Here is an 11637-nt window from a genome sequence, read left to right as displayed (position 1 = left end):
CATGTCAAAACCATTTTTCCATCCCAAAACACAAATATCTACCTTCATTTTCTTTTATGCCATATTTCCTTATTTTTAGAACCACTTAACATCATAATTCCCTCTTTTCTCACTACACTTTCTCATTAAGAAAATCCCATATTAGTTAATTTAATTTAGTCCTCTTTTCGGACATACGACAAATACTTTCTATTTTATATGCTCTAGAGTTATTCTATATTTAGTATTATTATGTCTTTCCCCTCCTCCTAAGCCCTTTTAGCTCTTTTCAAATCTTATCTTCTTGTCTTTAAGCTGGTTCAAAGCATATTTTTAGCATTTTTTTTTATGTATGGGTAAAACCTTAAATTGAAAGTTAAATATATTCAATATCTTAAATGTAAACAAAAAGCTAATGTTGTGTCTGCTGAGTCTGCCCAAAAGATAAGAGCATGTGCCTCAGTTCTCACAGTTAGCATTTCTTTTCAATATCTTTGCATTTCAGGTAAATCACATCTCTGAGTCAGTCTCGACCGGTTCTTGTGCTTTATTTCCTTTTATGTTGGAACAAGCTCTTGTTCTTTATCCAATCTTCTCTCTCGTATCTTCCAGTAACCTTAATTTCAGTCTTTCTGTTGTTCTGTCAGATACTTTTTTCTACGCTCACCAATTCACTCTTCTATATTCTTCTTTTCCTTTAAAGGGTCCTCTCTCTCGTACCCAGTTTGAGTTTCGTTGTTTGATTTCACTGCACTGGGAAGTACATGAGACTCTTCCAGAAGTGTGAGATTTGAAGACCAGAATCTGGTGAAAGAAGAGAGCTTTTCCGAGACATGGCTATGTTTGATCTCAATGTTGACATCAACCATGCTGATGCAGATTCTGGCTCAAGCTGTGCTCAAAAGGAGGCGAAACTGCAGAGTTTTCCGACTGAAATCTCAGATTCCAGAACCTCCAACTCCTCTGTGTGGAATCCTGCAGATGAAGATTCCTCAAACAATTCCTCTCCCCTGATTTTTGACATACTGAAGAAAGAGAGGGGTGGCTCAGAGTTCAACATGGAGCAAAACATGGCACAGAAGGGAGAGATGGCGACAAGGACCCTTTTCCCCGTGACTTCTTCTGATAAAGGAGGAAGAGTTCCTGATTTCAAATCTGGGTTGTGGGGTAATACTCAATTGTTGAAACCGTCCTTTCCTGAATCTGATGAACAGAATGAACTGAGAACCTTACAGCAGAAGCTACCACATGTGAGGAAAAACAGGAGAGGACCAAGGTCTCGCAGTTCTCAATACCGAGGTGTCACCTTCTACCGCAGGACTGGTAGATGGGAGTCACATATTTGGTATGGTTTATGATGTTGAATTTCTACTCCAAGATGTTACAGTTTCAATATATTTTCCTGATAGATCACAAAAACTGATATGCAGCTATTGGTGGATGTAGTTAAGGTTTTTAAGTTATAATCTATAATTACCAAGGTTTTGAATTGTTGTCACGATTACGATTTTGATCCGATCCATAACATAGTAGAAAGTTGTGAACAATTATTTTTGTTATTGCAGTTATAATTGTGGTAACTGTGTGGTGGCAGAGACCAAAAAAAGCCTTGACATTGCGGCTCCAATTGGTTGTAGAAAGTTGCTTAAAAATTTGTGTGATTATAGTTGATGACATGGTTTCATAAATGTAGTTGCATTTGCCTATAATTTTGTAGCTACCATTGATCGACAACTTAAACCATGAAAGCAGTAATCTTAAATATTGTCCCTGCTGTCATGAACTGTTTGGTGGTCTGGACTAACATAATTGAATATTTGCTCGACTGCAGGGATTGTGGGAAGCAGGTCTATCTGGGTAAGTGGATGTTTGATTTGGTTGATGTTTTTCCTTAGTTGGAAGCTATTTCTGTGGTGATTTATTTTCAAGTATGAGTATTTGGTTCACTGAATTGGCCTAATTTGATGTTTGTTAGGTGGATTTGACACTGCTCAAGCTGCTGCAAGGTAAGAACTGCCCTTTGACCGAGCCAAAACCACTTTTTATGGTTTAGTTATCTGTAACACTTGTTGACAAAATTGATATTGTTATCTGCACAGAGCGTACGATAGGGCTGCTATTAAGTTTCGTGGAATGGATGCTGATATAAACTTTAGTCTGAGAGATTATGAGGAGGATTTGAAGCAGGTATTGAACGAAAAGCATGGTAGGCCATCAGTTTTATTTGAGTTTTCTGTCAGTTTAATTCATGATTTGATTGAGTTGCAGATGAGAGGTTTGAGTAAGGAAGAGTTTGTGCTTGTTCTTCGTCGACAAATCAATGGAATCTCGAGGAGAAACGCAACTTACAAAAGTGCATTAGCTCTTCACAAAGGTGGTCAAGGAGAGCCAAGTATGGGACCATTTCTTAGCAAGACGTGAGAACTTCTATTTCAACCATTATTATAACTTATTCTAATTTTACTCATCTTTTAAACAATGTTTCATGTATCCTTGTTGTTATTTAATTAAAGGCTTAATATATTTATTCATACAAATTTTGAATACAGACACTTAAAAACATATTTAAACTTTAGTTGATTATATTGTTAGTTTCTCATCTTAGTTAATGAAGTTTTATATACAAAATATGTGGAAATTATCAAACACTATTATCCAAAAGTTGTTGTTATATAAAAATGAAGTACAGCTACAATTACTTATTTTATATCCTACCATGATAAGGTTTCATGAATTTGTGTGCCGCTGACAAGGTTATCAAAAAGGAAAGTCTGCAATAGTCGGTTATTGGGATACTGAATTTATTGTCCTTGTATGAATGAAATTGTGTATATTAGTCCTGTTCTCTTGAGTGGATTTGAGGGAATGGATTTGAGGGGATTTGAGAGGATTTGAAAATAATTTTTTTTATCGTTTTTAAGAGCGAATTTGGAGGTAAATAAGAGTGAATTTGAAAATAAAATTTGTGAGAATTAGTATAGAATTGTATTGACATGACATATTAAAAAAAATTATTTTTAAATTCACTCTCATTTACCTCCAAATTTGCTCAAAAAAACGATAAAAAAATTATCTTCAAATCCTCTCAAATCCCCTCAAATCCATTCCCTCAAATCCACTCAAGAGAACAGGAAGAGTTTAATCGAAAAGGGTTCTTCATTTTGTATTGTTTTGTGCAGATTTTATCCCGAGTCTTCCATCAAGTATGATGAAGAAAAAGTGGAGAGCAGTTTTAGAGCTTTTTCCTATAAGGAAAAAATAATTGGAAATTCCAGTATAGCAGGTTTTATATGATGTGTTTAATTTATTTTTCTGCTCTGTTTCTTTTCTATGTGTTCTTGAGAACATTGACTGATGAAACTTGACTTTTAATTTAAGCAGGCACTTGCCATGATCTTGATTTGAGGCTGGGGATTTCTCCATGTTCTAAAAAGTTGAAGAATTGTGATTATGGTGGAGACTATTCCTTTGGATGTGTGGCTTGTAAGATACCCCAGGAGATAGGAACAATGGTACTTCTATTTGCTTTCCTTCTTCTTGCATTATTTTTTTTTAGCAGAAATGATATTTTGAGAAACATACATTCATTTTACACTATCATTCTTTATTTTTATTTATTTTTTTCTTCTAAAATACAAAAGTTTCTTCTTTAATGATTATTTTACTTTTTTAATAAGTATTAAATGAATATAAAATGTTTTATAAAGAGTGTCAAATGAATATAATAAATTTGTACATTTTTAGTGTGTTATACTCACTTGAAAATCAACAATGTATTTGCTATTAATATCTTTTTAAATGTATGTGTTGGGATTAATCAATTTTATGGTGAAATAAATTTTGTTAGTTAAGTACAATACTTAAATTTTAAGTATTTCTAATACAATCTTTATTAAGATATTTTGTTTTATCGAGTATTGAATTTTTTTCTTAAGTTTTTTAAATTTGTTATCTTATTTACCATCTTATTTAATAATTTTATGATTAATATAAAATAATATCATAGTTAATATCAAATTATTAATATGATAATCCATTATTATCTAACACGTTTTTAATAAAAATAATAAAAATAATAAAAATTACTTATCCTTTTGTTTTAGTTTTAATATTATTTTACATTAACCCAAAATCTTTCATTTTTTATCATTAAATAAGTATCATTTGTTAAAAGAAAAATTAAATGAAAAAAGAAACACTCAAGAGTCAATTAAAAATGGTCAATTTTGTAAAATACTTAAAAGATTTAGACATTTCTTTGATTGAAGAATTAGATTGAAAGTTGAAGTTATATTTGATTTGCTATAAGTTTAAAAAGTCTTAGTAAGTGTAGCAAGTAGAATGGGATTTGTAACAGTGATAAATGATGTGTTAGTGTGAGGAGAAGAGCATGGTGGAGAGAATGAGAAGTGTTCCTCTGCAAAAGTTTTGCAGCAATGGCAGCATTGGCTCAAGGGCTTTGCAATCAAATGCAGCATCATCAGGATTCGTCACATATCAATTGTGCCAACACAACTCATCATTAACTCTCCAAGGTTGTGGTGTCACACTAGTAGATCAAATCAAACCACTATAATATCTACCATTTCCTTCTTTCTGCAACATTTTATCAAACAGCATTAATGCATCATAACCACACTCTGTAATATTATATTGCTTTCCTCATATATCATTGTGTTTAATAATGTTGCCAAGCATTCATTGCAATGCAAACCAGTAACTTGTATTCATCATTGTGATTTAGTACACTCTCTTGAACTATGTAAATATTTCTTTATAAAATGCAACTGCTTTGTCACTTCTGCCTTGTTAAGATTATGAGCAATGTCACGTACGTACAATTTTATTATTATAATATGATCGAATGAAATATGTGTATGACTATCCTAAATTCTAGAGAACTAGTTTAGGTCATATACCTTCGTATAGTCCAAGAACCATTCTTCTAATTTAGCTTGTATATGAGATCCTCCTTTTTACTTTTTCATGTAACAATGTTACTTTTTATAAATGTGAAGTATTTAAAGGTTAATTTTATATTATCAAGAGCACCTATTTAATCTATATCAATATATATCATCGCATTTTTGGAATTGGAGTTTATCTTGAACAAAACTCTTTTATAAAAACATCTTTTATGTATTTAAAATTAACCACACCAATAGCATATACAACTATATTTGGTTGGTGTGCGAGAGATACATTAATTTTAGACTTAGGAAAAATATATCAAGGTCTCGTAAAAAATTACATTTATAGTAATAAACATGTGTTTAGTTTATATATTATAGCACTTATATCTGTTTTGGTGATCAACGTAGTAAGGAAACACTCATATTTTAGTTTTAGGACACAACTTATTTCTTTGATGTTTGTGTAAGTGAACATACACACAATCAAAAACTTTGCTTGTTAGTTTACCAATTTTAGGACTTACCACTGCATCATTGAGTGATTTAAGAGGTGTTTTATACTTAAGAGACCTAAACAGTGTTCGCTTGATAAAGTATAATATTTATGTGAGAGCTTCTCCCTAATATATTGTTGGCATGTCACTCTAATTAGTCTAACTTAGATTACCTTTAATAAATGTCAGTTCTTTTGTTTTGTCTAGAGATAAAAAAATATTTGTGCACGTATATTATCTTTAATTTATATTTTATTAAGTTAAATTTAATTAAAATTAAAATTAACTTATATTTTATTATATTTGATTTAATTAAAATTAAAATTTAATTTATATTTTATATTTATTTTGTAATTTTATTTTAAAAATTTATAAAATATCTTTTTTAAAGATTTTAAAATATTTGTGGATATTTTTTAAATGTGTATTGAGTCCGTAACAAGTGAATTTTTTTGTTACAAATCGAATAGCATGTAGATAACCTAATTTATTATCATCTCTAGTTTTTTCACCCATTCTGTTGTGGAGTATTTGGACAAGATTTTTGATGAAAATTTTCTTATATAGTAAAAGGGATTGAAATTTTGATTACAGATATTCTCCTTTTAGGTTTGAAGCATTTTTCAAATATTTTGAAATAGTATTTTATTTTCACTTTTCAACTTCATCAAAGGTACCAAGTCATTCAAGTATAGTTAATAATAAATGTTATAGACTATATTAATCACCTAATATTTTAAACTTAAATGGTCTCCATACATTAAAGTGATAAAGAACTTTTATTTTAAATTAAAAGAAAATAAGGTATTTGACTCTCAAATATCACAATTTAAATTTGAAGTATCAATTTGATTAAATACATTTAAAAATAATTTCTTTATGTAATTAAAAACATATAAACCTTTATATTTTTTATGCCATAACCAAATATCTTATCTTTTTCTCACTTATTAAGATCCTTTTTTGTTGTTAACGCTTGATCAATTTTCTTTGAATATTTTTTAATCAATATTCACAATCCAAACATCTTTCTTGTTTGAATGTCGTTAAAAACATAATAGTCACAGCCAAAAAATTACAACACATAAGATAATTTTGGTTATTTGAGAAACTAGCAATAAGTAATACTTTAGAAAAATTACAACAAGGATATTGTCAAGATTTAGATTGTTTGAAATAGAGACAGTTCATTCTCCAATGTAGTGGATTTACTACGATTAGTGCGAAACTGTTTTTTGTGAGGAATATTTAGGATTTTAATTTATCTAACAACAAAATTCACATTATCAAAACACACCGAGGCAATTGTCCATACATTATTCAAAACAATGAACGTGCTTATTAAAGCCTTACCTTTTGAATCATCACTACCTAGACTTATACCAAATATCATGCTTTTATATCGTCTTACTCATTTTGTAATTATTGGAATAGATGAATTTTTTTTAATTCTTTTTTGATGCCAAACCACTAAGGGTATCCTATGATTTCATAACATCATCCATTGATGTGCCCATCCATATTATTAGCTTCTTGTCATAATAGATGTGGAATCACAAATCATATTTTCTATTTTCGAAGTTGTTGGCGAGACTATCTCTTTCTATATCAAAGCATACCATTATTCTAAATAAGGTGTCACATTGTTTCTCAAGATTTTTCCACGAAGTTGCTCAAAATCCAATCTAGTCAAAAAAATATTTGCAGCCTTAATATTTCAAATGGCTTTTGACATTTGAATAAAAATCTTTCAAAATAAAGATCTTTCATGGTGATGATAAAAATCTCGATCGACTTTTGTTGATAGGGGAGCAATATGAGTGTTGAACCCACTTTCTGATGTGTTTGTTTTTTATGATGACAACACATTGACGGTAACAACACAGATGTTGTCATGCCACTACAGAAATATGTTCTCTGTGATGAAATACATATGTGAATATGAAAATGCTTATTGCTGACAAATGCATATGTTGAAATATTGTTGGTTTTGCATACTACTGCTTATGATGTGTTCATATCTTTGTATGCATACTGTATGTTATGTGTAATGAAAACCACAAGCGCAAAAGCATATCTGCATGACATAATCGATTACAGTTTTGTTGTAATCAGTTAAGGCCATCAGACAACTTATGTTTTGCACTGTGGCAAAACAACAAGTTATGAATCAATTACATTAGTCATTAAATCGATTAAAACTCGTATATTTGCAAATATCGTTTTCAAATGTGCTGTGATGAGTTTTTGAAGAGAAAAAGTTTTCAAATTCTGTTTAAGTGTTAAGCTAAATCGATTACACATTTTATGTAATCAATTAAGTCTCTTATCTTGTGAAAACTGTTTTCAACTTAGTCATAACTGCTATAACGGTCATATTTTTAAATATTTTTGACTAGCATTAAATGCAAATCAATTACATTAATTGTGCACTTGGGTTTTATGTAACCGATTACATTACTAACATAATCAATTACTTTGCATCTGATATGATGAAAATTATAAATTGACGCATTGCTTGTAAATGAAAAAAGACTTTTGATCAATTTTACACTTTGATATCTGATAGTTTTGATATGAGAAAGATTTACAGATTACATAAACGCTCCAAGAATCAAGAAGCGAAGATCTTGAAGAAACTTGAAGGATTCTTGAGAGTAAATTTGAGAGCTTGACTAGTTGATCTTATTCACACTACTGAGATGTATTTGCTGTGATCAGAAAAGGTTTTTGCACTTGTTGATTGTGTTGTGTCCCTGGTCGTGTGCGACAGGAAGAAGAGTGAGAAGCTCTTGGACTTTGAGTGCGGTATCTCAAAGGGTTTCTGCAGTAAGAACGTGTGATTTTGTGTGCGCAGGTGTTTTCGTTTCTATATTTCATTGTGAGTGGGAAAAATGTTTACATTGTGAGAGTGTGTTCACTGTAAAACCTTTGGTGTAATTCTCAAATCATTATACTGAAATATCCTTCAATCTATGGTTGATTGGAAGGGTGACTGGATGTAGACATTAAGACCAAACCAGGATAAAAACCTTGTGTTTGTTCTTCTTTCCCTATCTCTTTTACTTTAAATCTGTATATGCGTTTACTTACATCACAAGAAAGTTTAAAGATCATTCTAACTTTGCAAAAAGATTTGAAAAACATTCATTTTTATATATCACCAATTCACCCCAACTCTTGGTGTTGAGAAACAAGGCTCTTCATTTCTAACAATTAGCACCAGAACTGATTTTCAAAAGTTATTTGAAAAACAAATCGATTACCCTTTTTGTGAAATCGATTATTTGATCCCGTAATGACTTTTTTTTCTCAAACCTTTGGTGAAGGTGCATCTACAAACAAACCACATCTGTTTGCTAGTGAAAACTACCTTTTAGAAAATTAGAATGAGGATCTTTCTTATGCTCGTTTGCTCTTATGTTAATTTGTTGACAACAAGTCTTTCTAGATAAATATTCTTTAGTATTATGATTTGTTGGATCTTTGAGTAATACATGTACTATTTATATGCCCTTTATCTTGTCCTTGAACCACATACATTTAATACATCTATTATCAAAATACAATTAATACAACTATCCAACTATAACAAAGTATGATCTAGTCTTAAACGCATTTAACTATTATCAAAATACAATTTAATAAACTCCATAATTATTACTAAACATCAATCTTATATTTTGCATTTTCCAAACTAACCTAGTTTAAGTTTACCTAAAGATCATGAACACCGAAGATTATTTTCAAAACTCACAATATTACACGAAAAAGAAAGCACTAACTTTTATAATCTTAAACCGAGCCACGTTTTCTTACTTGGCTTACATATATTTGTCTCTGTCATAACAGTCACCTAGCTAATTTACCATAAATTCAGTACATTCAGTACACATAGGTTCTCAAAGTAATCAGAATACAAAAAATAAAGATGTTAGAGAAAGGGACAAACAAACATATCTCTATCAATATCAATACCAATTAATGTGGATTTGCATTGGGTTTGGTACGAAACTTTAAGCGGTCAACGAATTAGGTGAAACCTAAGCTAAGTATGACAAAAAATAGTGAAATGAAAGCTGGCACACAGAGTAATACCATTCAAAAGACTAGAATTAAACCAAAGAGGTCTCACATGTATCATTTATCAACGTGATAGATCTTTTGGCAAAAATTATCCTAACCAGATATAAATGGAATATATGCAACTATTGATCAAAATCATAGGTACTAAGTTTATTAATAAATTAAAATGGTAGCTGCTATGTCAAATACGATGTTCCTTACAAAAATAGACATGGAAATAAAGTTTGTGATATAAAAGGGCCTAACCTAACATGAAAAATGGAATGAAAGAAGAAGAAGAAGAAGAAAATGAGTGGGGAGATGAAGTTTGAGGAGGAGCAGAGAAGATACATAAAACCCTCCATAGCCACACCACCACACCTTCAAACCTTCAAACTCTCTTTACTTGACCAGCTTTTCCCAAACATCCATGGCAACATCACCTTCTTTTACCCTCACACCACCACCCACACACTTCCACACTTCTCCACCAAATCCCAACTCCTTCAAACCTCACTCTCCCAAACCTTGACCCGCTTCTATCCTCTCGCCGGAAACCTCCATGACGCCACCACCCTCCACTGCAACGACGCCGGTGCCCTCTTCATCCAATCCCAGACCAATGTCTCTCTCTCCGACATCCTCAAAGCTCCGAGCTTTAACACCCTCCAATGTCTCATCCCCTCCACCGATAACCAAACCTCAACAAACGCGGCCATGCTCCTCGTACGCTTCACTTCCTTTAGCTGCGGCGGCACCGCCGTAACCATTTCTCTCTCCCACAAAATCGCCGACATTGCAGCCGTCATCGCACTCCTCAAAACCTGGACCGCTGCCTGCGCCGGAGAAACCCCCACGAGGGACCCCGAACTCGCCGCCGGCGCCGCGCTCTTCCCTCCGAGAGAGCTTCCCGCAGTGACGGCATCCGTAAACACCGTGTCGTCGGAGAACTTCACGTCGAGAAGGTTCGTTTTCGAAGCGTCCAAGGTGAAAGCGCTAAAGAAGAGAATAGGAGAAGGTTGCGCGTTCGAACCTTCGAGGGTGGAGGTGGTGTTGGCTCTCATATGGAAATGCGCTCTCTCGGCTTCTCGCCCGGAAACGGCGTCGTTCAAGCATTCGGTTTTGTTCCAAGCGGTGAACCTCCGTCCCCGGATGGAGCCGGCGGTGGCGGACGGAGCCTTGGGGAACTTTGTATGGCCATTCGCGGTGACGGTGGAGGAGGAGGAGCAGTTGGAGTTGCAGTTGATGGTGAAGAGGATGAGGGAGAGTATGAAGGAGTTTGTGGAAAGTAAGGCAAAGAGGTTGAAAGAGGATGGTGGTTTTGGAGTGTTTATGGAGAGTCTGAAGGAGAGAGGTGAAGTTTTGAAGCAGAACAGCGTTGTTTATAAGTGTTCGAGTTGGTGCAAGTTTCCACTGGCTGAGGTTGATTTTGGTTGGGGCGAAGCAGTGTGGGCATGCAGTGTGAATAAGATTGCTAGTAACACCATTGCTTTGATGGATACAAGGGACGGTGGTGTTGAAGCTTTCGTCACTCTCGATCACCAACACATGCTTCTCTTTCAACAACATCACCTTCTTCTACACTACGCTTTGCTTAATCCCTCTGTTATGCTCTGACCTTCTCCATCCATATGTAATATTCTATTTCTCGCTTCAAAATCACAACCTTACATTACCTACAACTTTCGATACTGCATGGCTTTTTGTTTTCAACTAAACCATGAAGATATTTTGTCCCCAAGGATAAGCAACCACTAAAATATTCTCTATTACCGTAAGTTTCACTGCATATTATTAAAATGATTTAGGTAGGAAAACAAAATTTTTCTCACAAGGAAAAAAAATCACTGGATCATGAATTCGTCTCTAGTCTTGTGTGACGTGATGGTCAAAAGGTGGTGTAATTAAGGATGACAACCCACAAAATCATGTGGTTTTCATTTATTTATTTTTAACTTAACGTGGGTTTTATGTTTTTTTATAAAATTCAATTTAATTATGAAACTTTAATTATATTACGGGAAAATTAATTTATATATAATAGTTGGGCTAAAGTGCTTGCAAATTTATACGCATTATCATAGTCATTTTCACAAGAAAAAAACACGTGCATTTATAAGAGAAACAACAACGGTTATTTTTGTCTATAGTCATCAGTTTCTGAACCAAGACATATACGGGTGAGG

At 33.0% G+C, this 11637-nt stretch overlaps 2 protein-coding genes across 2 annotated transcripts; both read left to right on the top strand.

The window, feature by feature from the left end:
* Positions 1-267: 267 nt before the first annotated feature.
* Positions 268-4777, top strand: LOC124842771 (AP2-like ethylene-responsive transcription factor TOE3). The gene is made up of 9 exons (XM_088097493.1): positions 268-484; positions 683-1324; positions 1811-1836; positions 1955-1985; positions 2079-2166; positions 2248-2396; positions 3159-3262; positions 3361-3491; positions 4355-4777. The coding sequence occupies exons 2-9, from the start codon at positions 813-815 to the stop codon at positions 4553-4555; spliced, it is 1242 nt and encodes a 413-aa protein (XP_087953619.1). The 5' UTR covers positions 268-484; positions 683-812; the 3' UTR covers positions 4556-4777.
* A 4946-nt stretch (positions 4778-9723) lies between these two features.
* Positions 9724-11133, top strand: LOC124842778 (akuammiline synthase 1-like). Its single transcript, XM_047319341.2, has one exon. It carries the CDS (start codon positions 9761-9763, stop codon positions 11066-11068), a length of 1308 nt encoding a protein of 435 aa, XP_047175297.1. The 5' UTR covers positions 9724-9760; the 3' UTR covers positions 11069-11133.
* Positions 11134-11637: the final 504 nt, after the last annotated feature.

The sequence above is a fragment of the Vigna umbellata genome, chromosome 8 (assembly GCF_029865625.1).
Source record: "Vigna umbellata cultivar VRB3 chromosome 8, Vumbellata_1.0, whole genome shotgun sequence".
NCBI classification, from domain to species: Eukaryota; Viridiplantae; Streptophyta; class Magnoliopsida; order Fabales; family Fabaceae; genus Vigna; species Vigna umbellata.
The sequence above is the reverse complement of the archived record's forward strand: the minus strand, read 5'-3'. Positions and strand labels throughout refer to the sequence as shown.

Bases quoted from the DNA above. Each gene is read 5' to 3' on its own strand.
- LOC124842778 (XM_047319341.2), top strand. From the start codon at position 9,761: ATGAGTGGGGAGATGAAGTTTGAGGAGGAGCAGAGAAGATACATAAAA.
- LOC124842771 (XM_088097493.1), top strand. From the start codon at position 813: ATGGCTATGTTTGATCTCAATGTTGACATCAACCATGCTGATGCAGAT. The intron at 1,325-1,810 runs GTATGGTTTATG...GCTCGACTGCAG, and splicing joins AGATGGGAGTCACATATTTG to GGATTGTGGGAAGCAGGTCT. The intron at 1,986-2,078 runs GTAAGAACTGCC...TTATCTGCACAG, and splicing joins ACTGCTCAAGCTGCTGCAAG to AGCGTACGATAGGGCTGCTA.